The 21,535-nt window shown below is 39.7% G+C and overlaps 1 protein-coding gene across 2 annotated transcripts in view; it reads right to left on the reverse strand.

Annotated features, from left to right (window-relative positions):
* Window positions 1–21,535, reverse strand: part of SPG11 (SPG11 vesicle trafficking associated, spatacsin) — a 115,903-nt gene that overhangs the window by 41,109 nt on the left and 53,259 nt on the right. For both annotated transcript variants that reach the window (XM_057488770.1, XM_036905381.2), the window contains 10 exons: window positions 20,720–20,865; window positions 18,038–18,199; window positions 15,985–16,051; window positions 13,429–13,594; window positions 12,332–12,537; window positions 11,728–11,836; window positions 10,610–10,769; window positions 9,997–10,266; window positions 9,171–9,371; window positions 8,324–8,431 (listed from right to left, as the gene is read on the reverse strand). In XM_057488770.1, coding sequence (XP_057344753.1) covers window positions 8,324–8,431; window positions 9,171–9,371; window positions 9,997–10,266; window positions 10,610–10,769; window positions 11,728–11,836; window positions 12,332–12,537; window positions 13,429–13,594; window positions 15,985–16,051; window positions 18,038–18,199; window positions 20,720–20,865 — 1,595 coding nt within the window. The remainder of the gene's footprint in view (window positions 1–8,323; window positions 8,432–9,170; window positions 9,372–9,996; window positions 10,267–10,609; window positions 10,770–11,727; window positions 11,837–12,331; window positions 12,538–13,428; window positions 13,595–15,984; window positions 16,052–18,037; window positions 18,200–20,719; window positions 20,866–21,535) is intronic.

Below are 21,535 nucleotides of genomic sequence, written 5' to 3' on the forward strand. Positions count from 1 at the left end.
CTTTTTGTGACCCAGTATGTGGTCTATTCTGGAGAATGTTCCATGTGCACTTGAGAACAATGTGTATCCTGGTGCTTTTGGCTGTAGAGTTCTATAGATGTCTATTAGGTCCATCTGTTCTAGCGTGTTGTTCAGTGCCTCTGTGTCCTTACTTATTTTCTGTCTGGTGGATCTGTCCTTTGGGGTGAGTGGTGTGTTAACGTCTCCAAAATGAATGCATTGCATTCTATTTCCTCCCTTAATTCTGTTAGTATTTGTTTCATGTATGTTGGTGTTCCTGTATGGGGTGCATATATAATGGTTATATCCTCTTGTTGGACTGACCCCTTTATCATTATGTAATGTCATTCTTTATCTCGTTACTTTGTTTTGAAGTCTATTTTGTCTGATATTAGTAATGCAACATCTGCTTTTATCTCCCTGTTGTCTGCATGAAATATTTTTTTCCATCCCTTGACTTTTAGTGTGTGCATGTTTTTGGGTTTAAGGTGGGTCTTTTGTAGGCAGCATATAGATGGGTCTTGCTTTTTTATCCATTCTATTATTCTGTGTCCTTTGATTGGTGCATTCATTCCCTTTACATTTAGGGTGATTATTGAAAGATATGTACTGATTGCCATTGCAGGCTTTAGATTTGTGGTTACCAAAGGTTCAAGGTTAGCTTCTTTACTATCTAACCATCTAACTTAACTCGCTTATTCAGGTATTATAAACACAGTCTGATGATTCTTTATTTCTCTTCCTTATTCCTCTTCCTCCATTCTTTATATGTTAGGTTTTTTATTCTGTATTCTTTTGTTTCCTTTGACTGCTTTTGTGAATAGACTGTTTTATTTTTTGCCTTTAGTTAGTATTTGGTTGGTCTGCTTTCTTTGCTGTTATTTTATTTTCTCTGGTGACATCTATTTAGCCTTAGGATTGCTTCCATCTAGAGCAGTCCCTCTAAAATACCCTGTAGAGGTGGTTTCTGGGAGGCAAATTCCCTCAGCTTTTGCTTGTCTGGGAATTGTTTAATCCCTCCTTCATATTTAAATGATAATCATGCTGGATACAGTATTCTTGGTTCAAGGCCCTTCTGTTTCATTGCATCAAATATATCATGCCATTCTCTTCTGGCCTGTAAGGATTCTGTTGAGAAGTCTGATGATAGCCTGATAGGTTTTCCTTTGCAGGTGACCTTTTTTCTCTCTCTGGCTGCCTTTAATTCTCTGTCCTTGTCCTTGATCTTTGTCATTTTAATTATTATGTGTCTTGGTGTTGTCCTCCTTGGGTCCCTTCTGTTGGGAGTTCTGTGGGCTTCCGTGGTCTGATTGACTATTCCCTCCCCCAGTTTGGGTAAGTTTTCAGCAATTATTTCTTCAAATACACTTTCTATCCCTTTTGTTCTCTCTTCTTCTGGTACCCCTATAATTTGGATTTTGTTCCGTTTGAATTGGTCACACTGTTCTTTTAATATTCCTTTATTCCTGGAGATCCTTTTATTTCTCTCTGGGTCAGCTTCTATGCATTCCTATTCTCTGATTTCTATTCCATTAACAGCCTCTTGCATCTCGTCCATTCTACTTTTAAGTCCTTCCACAGATTGTTTTATTTCTGTAGTCTCCCTCCCATCTTTATCTGCTAGCTCTTGCATTTTTCTCGCAGCTCCATCAGCATGGCTATTACCTTTATTTTGAATTCTTTTTCAGGAAAATTGGTTAAATCTATCTCCCTAGGCTCCTTCTCAGGGGTTGTTTCTGTGATTTTGGTCTGGATCATATTCTTCTGCCTTTTCATGGCAATAGAGGTAGTCGTGGGCAGTTGGCGTGTGTGTCAGCTGGGAGAACAAAGTCCCTTCCTGCTTCCCAGTTGCCTTCTTCTCCTGTGAGAACAGTGACCCCTAGTGGCTTGTGCTGGGCAGCTGCGCACCAACAGGGCCTCTAAGTCTGGCCCGTGTGGCCACGGTGGCGGCTCTGCGCAGCTGCTGTGGGTGTGGCCGGCTTCAAGTTGCTGCTCTGCTATGGTGGGGCTGCGTTGGAGGGGGAACAGGCAGGAGGCTGTTTATCGCCGTGAGGAGCCTCAGAGCTGCACAGCCACCGAGGGGTTTAGGGCGCCTGGAGTTCCCTGGGATTCCCAGATGCTGGGCTGAGTGTACTGGGATGCTTCCATCCAGCTGTGAGGTCACTGTCCCTTTAAGACTTTCAAAAAGTACTCGCTTTTCTTTTGTCTCAGTGGCATTGGCTGTGGGGACCCACTCACAGGTTTTACTGTTCCGTTTCCCTAGTATCCAGCACACCACACACTGTGTGTCTGCGCTCCTGGTGCGGATGACTAGGGCTGGGTATTTAGCAGTCCTGGGCTCCCACTCCCTCCCTGCTCTGACTCCTTTCCTCCTGCTGTGGAGCTGGGATAAGGGGCACGCTCAGGTCCCTCCGGGCCATGGCTTGTATCTTACCCCCTTCGTGAGGTGCTGAGTTCTCGCAGGTGTAGATGTAGCTGGCTGTTGTACTGTATCGTCTGGTCTCTCTTTTAGGGATAGTTGTATTTGTTGTATTTTCAAAAATATGTATGGTTTTGAGAGGAGATTTCCTCTGCCCTACTCACACCGCCATCTTGCTGAGCCCCCTCAATGAGTAACATTTTTAAAGGAATCTATTTTTTCCTGAGCAGTAGGTCTCAACCATGGGCCTGCTGGGCAAATGAAAGTTTTCAACCAGTATTTCTCACTTGGCCCTGACAGTGATATGCATATAAGGGACTGTTTGCGTATCTTGGGATGTTTACCACCACAGAGCCACCAGTCTGGGGTAAGCGGTGGAGAGTAACAGTCATTCTCTCCTCCCCTCCATTCCTGGTAAATAATTGGGTCAGGTACCCACCCATCACCAGGGAACAACCCATGGAGTTCCTCCTGGAGGAAGGGGCAGGAGAAGTGAAGCATGAGCTGCAGCAGGGGGACGGAGCTTGGGGAGTGGAGCCAAGTGAGAGGAGGAGGAGAGTGCTGAGCAAGAGAGAGCTACACAGCCAGGGTTCAGGGAGAGTGTGCTGAGGCCAGAGAGGGAGGACTTGGAAGAGCACCAAGAGAGAGGCTGAGCCATGAGCAATAAAAAAAACCTTTCCCCCAACCTCTCACCCTTGTTTTCCTTTGGTCCTATCAGATTCATAAAGACCTTGTCCTGGGCAGGGAACTGCCTTCCTCCAGGAGCCTCACTTTGGCATAGTTGGCAAGGTCTGGTGAACCTGAAGAACTATCTTCATGGGTGTGATGTTTCAGCATGCTGCCCCAGTGGATGGTAGGTAAACACCTGGGGATCCCCTAGTGGGGATTTGTTCCAGGGTGATTTGCCTCCTAGAGGAGTGGGTCCCTCCCCAGAATTGGGGAAGCAGGGGACTCCAGAGGCAGTGGAGTTGGCCCTCTGCAAAATAAGGGATTCCTTAGGGGAACTGAGTGTCCATGTGGCAGTGTCAACTGTGGGTTGGGTGTTTCTCACAGCATTGGAAAGGGTTACCAAGGAGAGAGATGCGCTTTCGCAGGAAGTGGCAGAACAGTAACACCAGTTGTGGGATGGTATAAGGAAGGATAGAAAGCTATTAAAAACTGAGATTGTGCTGCTGAGACACATTATGGTGCAGGAAGGGGTAGCAAGAGAAAGCAGGCTGCGAGAGGTCATGGGGAAGGTGAAGGAAGGTGTGGTGCCTTCAGCTCTGGAAATGGTAGATGTCAGGGGAGGAGCTGGGGAAGGATGAGGGGGAGGGGCTGAGGATGGACTGTTGCTGGTGCCACTGCTTGATGCACCAGTCTCTCCCCTATTGAAAGCCACCTGGTTGTAGTTAAGAAAATAAAGACATGGCAACAATGCATTCCTCAGGGAGAGGAGCAGCCCCCTCCTCAGGTTGTGGAGCACTCCATGCTCCACCCCTATATCCAGGCTGAACTGGTGAATTTGAGCACCCAGTTTTGGCAGAAGCCTTTGGAGTCTCTGCCCATAATTGGGATTCAGGACTAGATGGCACTGTTCTGTCTGGGTCAGAAGTGGGGAAACTGGCTTCCCTGACAACTCACCCTCTCTCTGGCAGAGGTCTGCTCATCAGATCCCAGGGAATTATGCACTTCTGGATTGGCTAACAGCTGCACTCCACACCACGTGGCCTAATCAGGGGGATTTATCATATTTTTTCCCTGCTAGCTGGCAGACATGCAGAGCTCCAGCAGGTCTTATGGGAGTTGGCCATGAAAAATGTCATCAATATGGACTATCAGGGCTGATAAGGAATTTTCACCATGGGGATGAGAAATCTGGTGCTCCATACAGCTTCCCCATCCCTCTTTGGGTCCCTAGTGACAGATTATTCTTGCCCCTCACTTAGGGAAATCCATAAATGAGGTTACTTGTACTACAGCAGATCTGGGAGAGGTTGAGACAATGAGGGCACAGGAGATACAATCTGCTACTGAGAAAAGAGGTTCAAAGGGCCCCATGAAAGTCTTGAGGACCCAGATGTGGGTTGATTTGATAAAGGGGGGCAATGAAAGAGAAACTTGATGGACAGTCCAATAAAATCTTACTAGAGCTATGGCAACAGTTAAAGCCAGAGCAGCAGTTCTAGCCACTGAAGTCTAAGAAATGGAAGTTGGAGGCAAAGCCACATGTCTGACCCTTGTGTCTGCAGGACTTCCTGGGGGAGAGGGGAGAACATGCAGAACCCGCCTGGACCCTTGCAGGTGATGATTACAGTTTGACTGAGGTGAGGGTCAAGGCAACCACCTTTGGGGACTGACTGGGACCTCTTGTGCCAGAGGGCACATGTTGAGTAATTTAGTAAATTATCAGTCTCCAGTAAATGTGTAGCATGTCCTGGCTCTGGTGAACACAGGAGCTGAATGCTCCCTCATTTATTGTGACCCTGAAAGGGTTCCTGGAACTCCCACTGTTATAAAAGATTGCAGGGGTGGGGCTGTCAGAGTGGAATGAGCCTGAACCCCCTTGGGAATAGGGGATCTAATATTGTGTATGATGTTATGTTCACCTCTGATTCTCTTACAGATAAATGTGGCATTATTGCAAGAGGTTTTGGGTCTTGTAGGCTACTGGAGAGTGTTTATCCCATACTTAACACAAATTCTGAGGCCCTTGTGCCACTTGGCATGCAAGAGCATCAGGTGGGGCTGGGATAAAACGTGTGCATTTACCTCTGCCATTGCAAAATGGACAAGCTGGATTTTTGTGTGACTGGAGATAGCTGTGACTGGAGCCTCTGGCAGCAGTTTGCAGGCTATTTGGCATTGCATCCTCAGGGAATGATGAAGCAGATGACTTAGTCCAGGGAAGAAGACACTGTGGGCTGTAGTCCATTGGTGAGGCCTGCCTCTGATGTTTGGAGAAGTCAGCAGAGCCTGGCAGGAGTGCATCATGTGACTGAGGCCCACAGCAATTGGACACCTTGATAAATAGACCAGCAATGGCTGGCCCTTCTGGCACCTTGAGGACCTGGCCCTTCTGGCACCTTGAGGACAAAGCCTGGGAGCTGGCCTCCTGTGTGTTCCTGGAGTAACAGCAGAGTGGCCCCCACAGGTCATGGTAGTGTACCCAGAATGGCTGGAAGGTAAGAACACTTTACAGGGGAGTTTTGTCTTATTGTGGCCAGTGTCTATGCCTCCAGTAGCACTACATCTATCCCATTCCTGCTGCTGTACAGACAAGATCTGCCCATGTTAGTAACATTAAAATATATGTCTTAATGTCCTTAAGGTCATTCTATTCTACAGTCTTTGTGATTGGGCACAACCCCTAGCCATAGCTGCTGCTTCCTGAGTATGCCCCCTGCCAGTTCAGCTGCTGGCCTCCTGTGGAACATGTGAAGCTATGGACACAGTCTGAGTAGGACTTTGACGGCAGCTGGATCCTAAGGCCTGAGGACTGTCATGGTTTTATTGTTATCTGTGTCATACTTTCTGTTGTTATTTTCTGGTTAGAGTGCTCTAGCTTTTTTCGCACAGGGGCCATTGTGGAAAATTGGGGATGCACAGATTGTGAGGAGAGATTCTGGAGGGCTGGATTGTTGGGTATATGGAAGTTTTCAACCAGAATTTCTTGCCTGGTCATTCTCTCCTCCTCTCTGTTGCTGGTATGTAATTCGTCAGGCACCTGCCAGGCACCAGGGACCCACCCATGGAGTTCCTCCCAGAGGAAGGGGCGGGGAGCTGGGAAAATAGAGCACAAGCCATGGCAGAGGGATGGAGCTTGAAGAACAGAGCCAAGCAAGAGGAGGCAGAAAGCACCGAGCAAGGGAGAGCCGAGCAGCTGGGGTTCAGGAAGAGCACTCTGAGGCCAGAGAGGGAGGACCTGGGAGCACACTGAGAGAGAGGCTGAGCCGTGAGCAATAAAATACCTTTCCCCATACCTCTCACCCTTGTGTCCCTTTGGTCTCATCAGATTCATAAAGAACCCGCCCCAGGTGGGAAACTGCCATCCTGCTGGAGCCACAGGGCCTAATTATTCAGTAAACCATATTGTAAACAGATGTGCTGTCATCCAGGCTTTGTTCATTTATAGAACAGAGGAAGAGTAGATTTAGCATAATTCTTAAGGCCCTAGGATTTTCAGGATGATAAATTTGAATACTGGTTTCAACTTTAAATCACCAGCTGCATTAGCCTCTAACAAGAGAGTCAGTCAGCCTGACCTTTGAAGGTTTAAAGCCAGGCTTTGACTTCTCCCTAGCTGTAAGAGTTCTAAATGGCACCTTCTTCCAATAGAAGGTTTTGTCTACATTGAAAATTGGCTGTTCAGTGTATCCACCTTAATTATCTTAGCTAAATCTTCTGGATGACTTGCTACAGCTTCTACATTAGCCCCTGCTGCTTCACCTTGCACTTTTATGTCATGGAGATGACTTATTTCCTTAAACCTCATGAACCTTCTGCTGGCTTCCAACTTTTCTTCTACAGCTTCCTCACCTTGCTCAGCCTTCATAGAATTGAAAAGAGTCAGAGCCTTGCTCTGCATTAGTCTCTGGCTTAAGGGAATGTTGTAGTTGATTTGATCTTCTGTTCAGAACAATAAAACTCTGCCTACCCCTGGAAGTAACCCAAATGTCCATCATGGATGAATGATAATCAACATGTGGTATATACATATAATGGGCCATTATTCATCACTAAAAAGGAAATTTTGCAATATGCTACAACATGGATAAACCCTGAGGATGTTATGCTAAGTGAAATAAGCCAGTCACAAAAAGACAAATACAGTATGATTCCACTACTATGAAGTTCTTAGAGTAAACAAAATCATAAAGACAAAGTAGAAAGGTAGGTGCCAGAGGCTAAGGGTAGGGGAAAATGGTGAGTTATTGTTTAATGTGTTAGCATTTCAGTTTACAAGATGAAAAGAGTTATGGGGATGAACGGTAGTGATGGTTGAACAACAATGTGAAAGTATTTAATACCACTAAACTACATGCTTAAAAATGGTTCAGATGGTAAATTTTATGTGTATTTTACCACAATAAAAATTTTTTTCAAAATAAAAAAGAGGGTATCTGGTAGAGCCCCAGCCATAGAGCAAGGAAATTAATGTCCTTATTTTCTGTGATTTAGGAACATAAGGCATATTTGAATAACTGATACAATGTAACTTAAATCTTCATTACTGTTAAGACTAATTTGAGAGCAAAAGCCTATACTGAGGTGGCACTGTGATATATTTGTTGGGTAGAATCAGTATATAGTTTATCACAGACCTCTTTTGGGGTAGAGAAGGCAAATGTGCTGAAACCCCAAGGCATTTTTCTTTTCCTTTCTTATAACTTTTTTTTCCCATAGGGTTAATTAGTTCCACATGATAAATGGGCGTGAAACAAGCGTCTGAATAGGTAAAGCCTGGAATTGACCACAGGCTCAGCATCATTAGAGACCAAAGGAAGTACTGATGAAAAATGGCATTACTTTCAGTGAATAAAGCAGCATTAAACACCCTTCACACTCAACACTGTTGGAGTTTTCTTAGACTGGCAAAATGTGGCCCATATGCCACCACACTCTTCAGTAGTATTCATAGGAGATACCATTCATCCCTTTCCCACTTGGTGGCAGCATCAGGATACTGGTCAGAGTTAGCACTTTAGATGAAACATCTGTCATCCCTGGCCACTAAAGTGCTGTTAAGGAAGGCCACTGAAGCTCCTTACCTGCCTCCCCATTTCTGAACAGTACCAGTGATTTAGTTTCAATTATGCCACATAACAAGTATTCACCTGGTACCATATTCTGACTACTAGGAGACAGCAGGCCACTCTAACCAATTTCCCATCAGTGAGAAAGAGTGATATAACTACAACTTACAGTTTCAAGGCTCTTCTGGAACTCCAGAAGTTTAGCTTCAGCTTCCTTATAATTCTTGAAAAACATACACAGTTCATATACTTCCATTATCAGCAGTAGTGGGGAACCCTTTGAGGAAGAGTTGAATGAAAAGATCCTGAACTTAATCAATACTATTTTCTCAATGAATGATGCCAATGTAAGAGCAGATTACAGTAAAAAATATGTATATTATTAGCATACAGAATTAAGTCATACAAATTTAATTTTTTTCACATATATGGCTTTTTCCTTCTAGAATAAAGATACTCAGGCCAGATACATCTACTCAATAATCCATTTTCTGTCTATTCTATACTTGGCTCACCATACATGGACAAGAGATGTTTCACTAGATGGTGCTATGCCCCCTCTACATACACTCCTGGATAATGGGTTCTGCTGATCCATCAACCTACTGTTCTCCGTAGCATCCAGCTGTACATTTCCATCACTTCAGTGGAAGCTTTTTGATCAAAGGACAGGAGTTTTGGAATTAGAAAGTATGGATCTGAACTGTAAATACACCACCTTGTGACCCCAGGCAGGTTGCTTTTAAATTTTGTGAGCCTTGGTTTTTCACTCTGTAAATGAGGATACTACCACTTCATAACATCCTCATACAATATTATCTTTGTAGAGGATTATTGTGAGAACCCACTAAAATAATGTATATAAAGCACTTTGCTAAGTAAATGGTAGTTCTATTACCATTATCTGTTTGTCTTAAAAAAAAAATCTAGGGATAGAAATACTTGAAAAAGCCAACAGGGGATATTCTTAAGTGACCCTTTTAAATTCAGGAAAGAAATGAAGTGACTCTCACTACCTTGAAGAAAAGCTGGAAACCTCTGATGAGAGTTTTGCTCTTCTGCCTTATTAATAACGTTTTCCAGATGACTGAGAGGTCCTGAAGGTCCCAGGTGTGGTCCTCTGTTGAGTACTGTATGTGTCCCATTGCTTCAGCTGCAATCCTGTCTTCCACAGACGTGATGATCCAAACACAGAGACAAGGAATAGCACTGGCATCCTGCCATTGGATAAGAACTTTTCAAACTAAAATAACAACTGTGTCTGGATTGCCTGACAGAGGAAGTTTCCAGCAATGCTACAACTACAGATGGATATTTACTGTTTAGGCCATGTCACCACACTAAATGGGTTAAAATGCCTTCAAAAGCCTTCAATCATGAAACAAATTTAATGAACAACCAAGAACCTATTACAAGTGTCCTGCAGTGTGTGGCAGGTCAAAAGGCCAGAAGACCGAGGGGATATATGTGAAGTCAGGGAAATACGAAGTACGAGAAAACAAGACTGTCTCCACAGAACTGCTGATGAAGGACTGGCCAGAGCATCCCTCTTCTCTGCTTACGAGGCAGTGGTGGCCAGCCCACCAAATCGCCCTTCTCTATGACTGCCAACCAGGAGCCAAGGCTCTGACCACCGTCACTGAATGTCTGGGCACAGGAAAGTGCATTAGGTGGCCTAGACCCTAAGTGGGAGAAGCACAAGAAGTCGCAGTGATCTTAGACACACATGCTGAAGCCTCACCATCATCATCACCCTACTTCTCTGATTATCAGCCTTCCTTGTCCCTGTCCCTTTTTCTGTCACTCTCTGGGTCCTTAATTTAGACTTTTCATGACCCTCACCTGGAGACATGAGGCCAGGACACTAAGGACAGGGGCCTGTTGTTTCACTGCTTCAGCCAGAAGCCAGCACCAGTTTATCTCCTCTGAGCACTGGAGCAGAATTTCAAAAAAATCAGTCATCTCTTCTTTATTTCTCTGCAGTTCTTGGGGGCACTTGTTGCAGACTTGATCATTATCCACTTTGGAGTTAGACACTGAGGGTAAGTTCTCAAAAGCCAGTCTTAAGTGGTCTTGAAGGACAGGACTAAAATACTGAAGAAGAGATTTTACCTAGAAAGCATATTAGGTGATTAGAAAAGACAACCTGGAGCTGAAAGTGTCAGGGTAAAGCATAGGCAGAATTATTCTTTCTCATCCTGAACTGTGTCAGATGTAACCGTGTATTTTACAAAGTTGGTTGTTGCTCTTGAGTGAATTTCCATATTCAATCTGGAGTCACAAAACTCTTCCACCCTTTAGTATTAATGACTAGTCCTTTGTAGCCAACCCACTGAAATCTTAGTATCACATCAAACAAAAGCCTACATATACACAACAGCAAGAGCACTGTTTGTCTCCTGAGAAGTGTTGCAATTTCCTCATTTTGAAAAACTGGCAGTAATCGGTGGCTTACCTCCTCCAGGTGATAATTATGGAATTGGCTATGAACAATGAACTGTAACCAATCATTTGCTTTGGCACATTCTCTAAGATAAGACGTGCTTAATTTCACGTGGTGGAGTCTGCAGAACTGTACCACCAATGCCCACTGGCTGCTAGATTCACTGGATAACCTGTATTTGGGGGTATGGGCAGTAAAGGGAAAAGGTGTTTTTATATAGCTTTAAACTGGAAAATTAGTAAAAAAAAAAAAAATGTTAAGTTTAACTATAGCATATTCTCTAAAAAGCCTTTCAACAAATAACAAATATTTCTTAGAATGCTTTGAAACAGAAAACGACTCTTTAACCCATAATACACAATAGCTTTCTTAGCATACTGGCACAGTTCATTTTGGTAGATGAACCAAAAATCTACCAAAATAGCCATGTACCATCTTTAGGAGAACTGAGAAAATAGTCACTGAAAGAAATTTTCTGAGTGCTTCATTCTCTTGCATGATTCATTTTAGAGTATCAGAGCCCTGATGAGCGCCTAGGCTTCCTCATCAAGGGGAGGGTACCTATTCCTGCTGAAAGCAGGAGACTGTGAGGTCAGTGACAGGACATATAGGAGAATGTGGCTTCCCAGGGTCTGGGGTGGCTGGGTCAGGCCCAGTGGGGTAGCACAGAGGAAAGATGGCACAAACATGTAAGGACAGGGGCTTTTGTGGAGAAATGGTCACCTCAACTTTCATTATCAACTGACATGTATTAGCAAGAAAAATTATGGACATCACTTAAGAGTCAAATTGTGTGAGATCCATCCCACATCCTCTGAAATGATTTGACCGTGTAACACTTCAGACTTCTCTGACCAGCAGGGCAGTGGAGGAGATAAAGCTCCTCTCCATCTCTTGGAAACTCCATCTCTGAAGAGGATATCGTTATCTTCACCCTCCTTTTAAAGACGGCAAGATGTAATTAAAACCCATTACCCATTTACTGAGTATCTGTATATGCTGGATGAATTCAGAGGATAAGGTCTAGGGAGACTGGTGAAAACATCTGAGTGTTGGAAGAAAGACTGGGCGAACACAGGCTGGAACAACAAAGCTTGCTGGAAAATAGACTGGGATTGCAATTCACAAACCTCTTTATTTCCTGCTGCTGAATGCTGTTCCATATACCTTCTTCTAAAAGGATAAGCAATTCTTCTATGGTTGCTTCTTCACTCACAGCCAGTTTAGATAGTTTCTCAACTGTATATAAAGCACAAAATATGGTCAAGGGAAAAAAGGTCAGGAACTGAGCATTTCTCTTTCAAGGGCCATTTCAGAACCCAATTAAAGGACCCAAGAAAGATAAAGAGAAACATTCTGCTGGAAGAGGATGAAATGGGAATATAATTGTTTTCTCCCCAACCACTCACAATTTAATGTTGGTCCCTTGTCTTCTAAACAAACCACATTAACAAAAGGTGCTGTACTACAATTTGCAATCACAATACACATAGGTCATGGGGAAGGCAGTACAGCATGGAGAAGACAAGTAATGACTCTATACCATCTTACTACACTGATAGACAGTGACTGCAATGGTGGGGAGGACTTGATAATATGGGTGAATGTTGAAACCACAGTGTTGTTTATGTGAAACCATAAGATTGTATTTCAATTATACTTTAATAAAAAAATAAAATAAAAATGAAAACAAACACCAAAAAAAAAAAAAAAAGGAAAGAAAAGGTGCTGTACCTAGAGACTCTCTGATAAAGCTGTACTGAGCATCTTCATTTTTACACTTGTAGCTCATAATTACATTGGCCACTTTCATATCAACTCTGAGCTTGAGGCTGTCAAGGCCAAGCAATTCTAAGAAACAAACACAGGCAGCTCCTATTGAAGGTATATGGAAGGAGGAGAGCCCTAAAACATAGGCTTCATTGCCTACTTGCTGGATCCTGAAAAAGAAAGGAATCAAATCGCATCAGCACATGAAAACAGGAGAATTACATCAGTGATACAGGGAGCGTCAAGACACGAGATACTTGGCTTCCTCTCCCCTCCCTTTATGTATCCCTTGGACACATCCATTAGGTTCTTGGTAGCTGTCTTCTGGCTCCACAGCCCCCTACTGCCTTATATTTTACCTTCTCCTAAAATACCTACTCATAGTCCAAATTACTCTTCCTTCAAACTTCATTCTAGGAACACAGAGTGGGGTGTCCAAAAGACTGCCAACTTGTGATCTTATAAATTGTATGTACATGAACTACCAAGAAAATTAATGCCACTTTGACATCATACAACACATAAAATTCACATGACTCACGTATATACTTTGATATGCATAGAAAAATCTTGAGGAAAGTGACACAAGAACCATGTTTATTTACTATGTAGAGTGAGGATGGGAGACTGAGGGACTTTGTCATTGTTCACCTTTCTGAACTACTTGAATATTTTATCATAAAAATGCTAAGTATAAACAAACCAATAAAGTAAATCTATAGCTGTTGATTATATCAAATATTCCTCTGAATTCTGTGCTTTATTAAAGTGAATTATAACAAAGACCTCAAACACAGAATTCACATCTCACTACAAAATTCCCTCTTTAGAGTAACTGCTAACATCTGGCAAGCTCCTAAACCATTTTTAAAAATACGACTTTAAAATATATTCTTTTTTCCTATTAAAAAAGAGACACTAAATGCCCAAAACTTAGGATACACAGAAGCATAAAAAAAAAAAAAATCACCAAATAGTATTTAACTATGGTATGCTTTTTAAAAATGTATGTGTAAAATACGCCTTTTATTAAGAATACAAATTATGTTTTAAGTACTCACAGCTGCTTGGGAGACTTGCTCTTGCTTAATTCTTGAATCAGAAAAGTACCAAATGCAAATGATGGCCGCCCATGATGTAAGTAATAAGCAAAGTTCAGACGCTCCACTATAGCATATTTATTAACCAGGTCAGGACGAGAGAAATGGGGAAGATGACTCACTGCATCTGTTGGGAAAGTGAAGAAGTACTAATCCTCTGTACCTCACCATGATTAATTTCAGATTTGCAGGTGGAAAACTTAACTGCAATGGTAAAAGAAAACTGGTTGCTGGAATCACCAGTTTGAACCACCAAAATATTAGAGTTTTAATATGTTGAGGTAGCCCTCTTTTATACAAAAATATATACTTAAGTAGCTGCATAAAAACTTACAAATTATGCTTTCTCCTCAATGAACTTATTTTAGATGCTTTAACTCTATATTTAGTGATACTTGATATTTACAATGGCAATAATCCTTTCACTTCAAAAATCTGTTAATGATCTGCAAAAGCTGTTTAATTCATTCACATGCTCATTGAACACTGAAATCCTTAACATATTTATGAATCTTCTATTCACCAAGGCCAACTACTGTATCTTCCTCCAATAAATACTTCAAGAACATCTTTTTCTCCATATTAACACCCTCCTATAATCTTTTGTTATTACTATATGTACTTTATATTATATTCATAGAGCACACTATTATTTATATATAATGGTGACATCTTTCTTAAGATCAGCAGAGTAAAGCTCCTCTGAAATTTTGTTTTCTTTGTAGAGAAATTTGAAATCCAAAGATATTTGGATGTGAGTAGTATGACATAACCACTCTTGTCAAGCCCTAATCTTTAATTGCCTCTTAATCACTTGCTATTTTTAACATGAGATGTTTTGAACAGTTAAGGAATCAGTTCTGGAAAATAGTGCATCTGCTCTTATTTTCAAAGTTCGTAACTTACTTCTGAATAAAGTTTTACCCTCCAGGACTTTTAATATTGTGACTTGGTTCTTAGAAAAAAGATTTGAGACTTCAGAGGTGTCTGTCATCACAAAGCTATTACTTAAAAGCACACCCCTTTTGAGATTAAAAAATGTTCCTATGCCTTACCTGATTCTTTATGAGATCAGAGTGACTTTGGTAACTTGTAATTACATATAAAACCATCAGTTCATTCATTAAGTATTTGCTGAGCACATGGAAAGTATATAGCACTACCAGGGGCTGAATGAGCAAACTTGATGCTTTTATTTAAAGACCCTGATTTTTTTAGTGGTTGGGGGCTAGTGTGGAGATTGTAAGAAAAAATTTTACATGAAGGGAAATAATTCTCTGGCCTGCCACAGAAACTAAGTCACTTCACAACCACATTACATCCCTTTTCAGTGGTAAAACCATATTTAAAAAATAAGTAAATATTCGAATACAGCTCTCCAATAATTTATAAATCTCTTGTTTTCTTGACAAGTATTTCATTTACTTTGTGCTTTATATCCTCAAATATTTAAACTCTTAAAAACCAGGCAGGAAATATGCCTTCAACTTCCTCTGTTTCCCTGGTGTACCTAGTAGAGTACTGGATCTCAACAAGGGGGTCAGGACTCTAAATGATGGAGTTGGAGGCAGTAGAACAGGACAGGGGAGTCTGTTTACTCTCTAGTGACTTCACTGAGATTAGAAAGAGTATCTTTGAATGTGCACTACTGAAAACTGATATGCACTAAGTACTACTTTATTCAGCCCTCAAGAAACATTTATTGAACATCTATTATTGGTCTAGCATTGCACTGGGCTCTAGGTGAATTCAATATATTGAAATTTTAAGTTATAAAACTGACACATTAGAAAATTCATTTTTATGCAAGTCAATAAATATTTACAGGGTATATATTATGTGCAAAGTACTAATTTGAACCTCTTTTAGAGTAATATAGGCAGAGGAACCAAAAGTAACATGATATTAAGGGCTAACTCTAAATGAAAAAGCAAAAAAGAAATAGAAAAAGCAGAGTTTAAAAACAGCACAAAAAAAGCATAGAAATTCTTGTGGCCTAGAGAGGACTGTAATGTGTATGCATCTGGTGTTTACCATGTGCCAAGAACTGGGAGAACTTTTTTAATGCCTTTTCTCCTTTCATTCTCATGTAACATGTGAGATGGGCACTGTTATTAACCTTATTTTATAGAGAATTGAAGAGAGGTTAAGTCACTTGCCCAAGATCATACAGCTATCACATGGTAGAGCCAGGATTTGTCTCATGCTAACAACCTATACTCTTAACCTTTATAATACTATACTGCAAATGAACAGGCATTTTTGGAAAGAAAGAAATTCAAGCATATAGGTATATATTACATTTCCCAGCAAGCATAGCACTAGTGACTTAATACAATGACTTTTAACTCAATATGTTTCCAATTCAGTCTCCTAGAAAATGCTTTCCATTGGAATGTACCTTTATTTTCAAAATAGAAAGCAGTGAAAAAAAATTAACTGACTTTACAAAAATTAACTTCCACTGTCAACACTGCCAAAATGCTTCTAAAGTAAGAAGTACCTGTAATAACTTACCTCCTATAGCTAGTGTGTTGGCAGACTGCCAGCCAAACAATCTGCTAGGATCAAAAGGCAATAATGACTGAAAAAGGGGAAAAGTCAGATCAGAGTTAAAAATTAATTAATTATAAAATAAGTAAACAAAATTATATGAAAGGACTTCACAGCTAGTCTTCCCTTCTCCAGGGTACTTAAAAACCTTATCTTTCTGGACATAAAATTATTTGAACACAGCTAAAACCAAAAAAGAATGAGATACCTTTTCTATTTTAATAAAAATAGAACTGGCTATGTTCCTTTTAGAGATGCTTCTCACTTTAAACTGTGTTTGCAAAGTGTACTTTCTTTTGGTAGAATCAATTATAATGTAAAATGGGCTTTAGAAAAGCATTTGGAATCAAAAGGCAAGAGGACTAAGAGGCTAGAAATGTTACCATGTAAACATCACAAAGTGAGCTAAAGCGGGTCTGAAAAGGAAACAGTAAATAAAACAAGTAGTAGATCAAGGGTTCAAGGACTGTGATGAGCAAATCATTCACAACAGCAAAGAAAAAATTGTGGTCTAAGATCAAGTCAAGAAACCTTTCAAGAAAAGGTTTGAAAGCAGGAAGTGTGTGTTTGAAATTTGTCTAGGCCAAAGGTTTAGCAAAGACTAAAAAAGGATCGTAGAAAGTATACAGGAGAAAACAACTATTAAGATTTGGATGACTAACGAAGAATAGCTTTGATTTAAAAATAAGGGAGAATTTGTAGTCTATTAAGGAAGGAATATTCTAAAATAGCAGGACTGATAGTACCGAAAATTACATCAGTCAACTTGAAAACAGAAAAAAAAGCAAACAAACCTGAAAACATTTGTTTTAGGTTGACTGAATCCACTTTAGGTAGTGAAACTATGTTTTTATACATTTATATATAGTTTATACAAGTGCTACTCAAAGTGCTGGTCTGCAATAAGACTAAGATGCATGCAATATAAATCCAGCTTAGTGCTTCCTTCTTCCAGTAAGTCTTGCTACATTAAAAAATAACAAAAACCCTGCTGAACCAGTGTGCTCAGGGATATAGATTTATGTCCTGATGCAAGATTGCAATTTCATCACATACCAGCTACAAGCACTTCATGGTAGGGCACCTACCTGGGGACCACATTTTGAGTAGCACCAGTCCATACCCTAAGAATTTTTCATAGTAGAGTAAGAGGTTTTGTACCTGTGTAGACATATAGAGCTTATGTTGAACTGAAGACACTATGGAAGTATGTGTACTTAAAAAAGCAAAAGCCCTTTGAAATGAGAAATGAGCAAAAAAAGGCATTCTTTACTGAGGATCCCTGAAGAGCTCTTTCAGGGAACCTGTGAACTCCTTTGAAATACAAACAAAATTACATGCATATGTAGTTTTTCTGGGTAAAGGGCTCATAGCTTTCTCACATTCTTAAAGAGGTTTGTCCTGAAAAGGTTAAGCAGCACTGATTTAACTAAACAAATAGCCCTTTACTGAGAAGAGATAGAAGTTATCACTGTAGGATGGAAATGTCAGACAAATATGCTGCTCAACTATCTATTTGCTCTCAGATCCATTTCCACCTTTCCTCTGCTCTGCCCTGTATTGCAGAGAAATGCATTTCCTAAGTTCACTTGCCTTTCAGCTACCAGACAGGTTTAGCCATGAGAGACAACAGGGAAGATTAAAGGTGGGAAGAAGGGGAGAAAGCAAGATATTTTTTCCACTTTTTTGTTTTCTGGGGCATCTTCAAAGTTCCAGCCCCATCATCTATGTTCCCAGCTCCCACACTAGTTAGGCTGAACGTGAGTTTAGCTCCCAGAGATGACTCAAGCTTATGGATTATAGTAACACTACTTTCTCACACTATTCTTACAGCCTTAAGGATGTTGATGGTTTCCTTTCTTGTCAATTTTTGGGTTGTCTCACCATCACCTTCAATCTGCTATTGCTCTGTGTTATTCCCTATGTTAAAAATCCTCCATTTGAAAGAACCAGAATGGTATGTTTTCCTTTGAACCCTGACGGATACTCCTAAACACTGGTCACCTAAATACTGTACCTGAATAAGGTGGTAAAGCGTAATATCAGGTGGCAGGACACTAGGGGCAGTGTACTGTGGGAAGAGAGCAGTTTTTAGCTTAGGATAAGGAGTTAATGCCATCTTCAGTAGCTGGGGATCTACTTTCTTCAAACAGTTCTCATTTTCTTCATTCTGAACAACCTAAATAAAAAGACAGATAGCACAATGTAATACTTTTCTCTTCTCCAAACTTAACTCCAAAATTAATCCCTGTGAAACAAGATTAGCTTGAGAGAATGTGTGGTAGTGAAAACAGCATTGGACAAGGACTCAGAAGACAACAGTTCTAGTTCTGGTTCTTAAATTAACTGTGGGACCTTGGGCTAAATATTGAATATAAGGCCTAAATTTCCTCATTTAAAAAATTAAGAAGTTCAGCTAGATCAGTGTTTTTCAAACTATATATGGAAAAGTTGTATGAAAATAGGTTCTGATACTACATTTAAATGTCAAATATTTAATTAGATATTAAATATTTTTAAAAGAAAATAAAAACTTCTAGACTAGATGATTCCTAGGTCCTTTCCCCTCAGCTCTTGTTAATTTTTTAATCAATTTATTTTTAATTGAAGTATAGTTGACATATATTAGTTTTAGGTGTACAATACACTGATACAATATTTATATACATTAAAAAATGCTCACCATAACTGTAGTTATCATTTTACCATACAAAGTTATTATAAAATCACTGACTATATTCTTCATGCTATACTTTACATTCCTGTGATTATTTTATAACTGGAAATTTGTACCTCTTAATCCCATTCACCTATTTTGCCCATCCTGACACCCCACCCCCTTGGCAACCACCAATTTGTTCTCTGTACTTAGGAGTTGTTTCTGTTTTGTCTGTTTATTCTATTTTTTAGATTCCACACATAAATGATACCATGTTTTTTGTCTTTCTTTAATTTCACTTAGATAATACCATGTAAGTCCATCCATGTTGTTGCAAATGGCAAGATTTCATTCTTTTTTATGGCTGAGTAATACACCATGGTATATATGGGCATCTTCTTTATCTACCCTTCAATGGACACTTAAGTTGCATATCTTGGCTACTGTAAATAATGGTGCAATGATCATAGGAGTGCATGTATCTTTTCAATTAGTGTTTCTTCAGATAAAAACCCAAAGTAGAATTACTGGATTGTATGGTATTTCTATTTTTAATTGTTTGAGAAATCTCCATACTGTTTTCCATTAGTGGCTGCACCAGTTTGTATTCCCACCAATGCACGAAGGCTCCCTTTTCTCCACATCTTCACCAACACTTGTTATTTCTTGTTTTTTTAATACTAGTCATTCTGATAGGTCTCAGGTATCTCATTGGTGGTTTTGATCTGGATTTCCCTGATGATTAGTGATGCTGAGCATCTTTCCATGTGTCTGTTGTCTATCTGTACATCTTCTGTGGAAAAATGTCTCTGGTTCTCTGCCCATTTTTAAAATGACTTATGACTTTTTGGTGTTGAGTTTTATGAATTCTTTATATACTTTGGCTATTAACCCCTTATCAGATATACCATTTGCAAATATATTCTCCCTTTCAGAAGGCTGCTTTTTCATTTTGGTGATGATTTCCTTAGCTGTTCAAAAGCTTTTTAGTTTGATGGAGTCCCAATTGTATATTTTTGCTTTTGTTGACCTTGCCTGAGAAGATCCAAAAAAATATCACTTAGAACGATGTCCCAAAGTTTACTGTCTATGTTTTCTTTTAGGAGTTTTATGGTTTTTCAGGTTTTACATTTAGATCTTCAATCCATTTTGAATTTATTTTTGTCTGTGAGACAAGAAAGTGATTCAGCTCTTTTGCATATTGCTGTCCAGTTTTCCCAAAACCATTTATCAAAGAAACTATTTCCCATTGTATATTCTTGTCTTTTTATAGAGTAATTGACCATATAAGCATGGGTTTTACTTCTGGGCTCTCTATTCTGTTCCATTGATCTATGTGTCTGTTCTTATGCCAGTGCCATACTGTTTTGATTCATATAGTTTTGTAGAATATCTTGAAACCTGGGATCTCCAGTTATTCTATGACTAATTTCTGACAGGTAACTAAAAACCATATAATTATATTTTATATAAGGTGTAAATAACCATATAATTCAGGTATATTGCAACAATCTAAAAGGGGGGGATTAAAAAAAGATGGCATCAGTAAGAAACTTTGGGAGAATGAATGTTTAACAGCATTCTTAAGTTCCCTCTAACCAGGTACATTATACTTTGAAAAAAGCAAAGATGGGCAAATTTCCACTGGGCCTCTTCAAAGAGTTTTTATTGGTAGCTAAAAATTATGACTTCCTTTTTATCTAAAGACAAATATTAGAGAATAATTCCCAAGCCATAGATCTAAAGTCTACTCACTGCCAGGAGCAATTAGATCCTGATTCTAGACTGAAAATAAACCTGGAGTATTAGAAAACAAAGGAACAGGAAAAAAATCTCTATACAATATATTAGGTTCCTTTTCAACCTAAGAGGATATGACATAAAAAGTTTAAGAATTCACCACTGTTTTATGCTCTTTAATGAAATAATTGTAAGTGGTTATATTTTACTATCAATTGAGATCTAGAAAACCCATAAATACTTCTACTAGATTTAAAATCAATCCTATTCTGCCATAATGGGTAAAAGAGCTTTCCATACCTGGCTGACACCCCCGGGAGCATACATTGTGGTAGCAAGGGCCAAGAGGGTATGTCCTTCCAACAGCATACTGCTTACACTGGCCTGGTTGCTGGGAATCAGTATCTGAGCATTTGCAAGGCTAGCCTGGAAGATCAGTTTGGGATCTGGAAAATAAGAGAGTATGTTTTTCTCCTTTAGAGAGAGAAATACTAAATTAAGAATCATACAATTCTGAGAAAGAAAAGTAATGTTTACTTACCCACAGTAAGAAAAACTTTCTAAGCTTAAAAGTAGTGGGAACCACCACAAAGGGGAAAAAATGAAAGATTTGTAAACATAAAAATAAAAACTGTTATTCAAAGAAAGAAAACTGAAAGGTTGTAATGAACTGGGGGAAAAATTAACAAAAGTGACAATTTAAGGATAAATGTCTTCAACAAAGAGCTCATACAAATCAATGTCCAAAATACTGACTCAAGATAAATGGACAAAAGAAATAACCATTTTTAAGACATTGAAAATATATAACCAATAATACTATAATAACTTGGTATGGTAATGGGGTAACTACACTTACTGTGGCAAGCATCTAGTAATGTATATAATTATCAAGTCACTATGGTATACATCTGGAACCAATATAATATTGTATATCAACTTTATTCCAATAAAAATAACCGTTTTACAAAGAAGGAAATAAGAATGTCTGACACATAAAGATATGTAATTCACTAGCAATAAGGAAATGCATATTTAAATAATAATTAGATACCATATATCACCTATCAATTCAGCAATATTTTTAAAAAATAATCATCCTCAAGCTTCAAGCTG

The sequence above is a fragment of the Manis pentadactyla genome, chromosome 11 (genome assembly GCF_030020395.1).
Source record: "Manis pentadactyla isolate mManPen7 chromosome 11, mManPen7.hap1, whole genome shotgun sequence".
Classification (NCBI taxonomy): Eukaryota; Metazoa; Chordata; class Mammalia; order Pholidota; family Manidae; genus Manis; species Manis pentadactyla.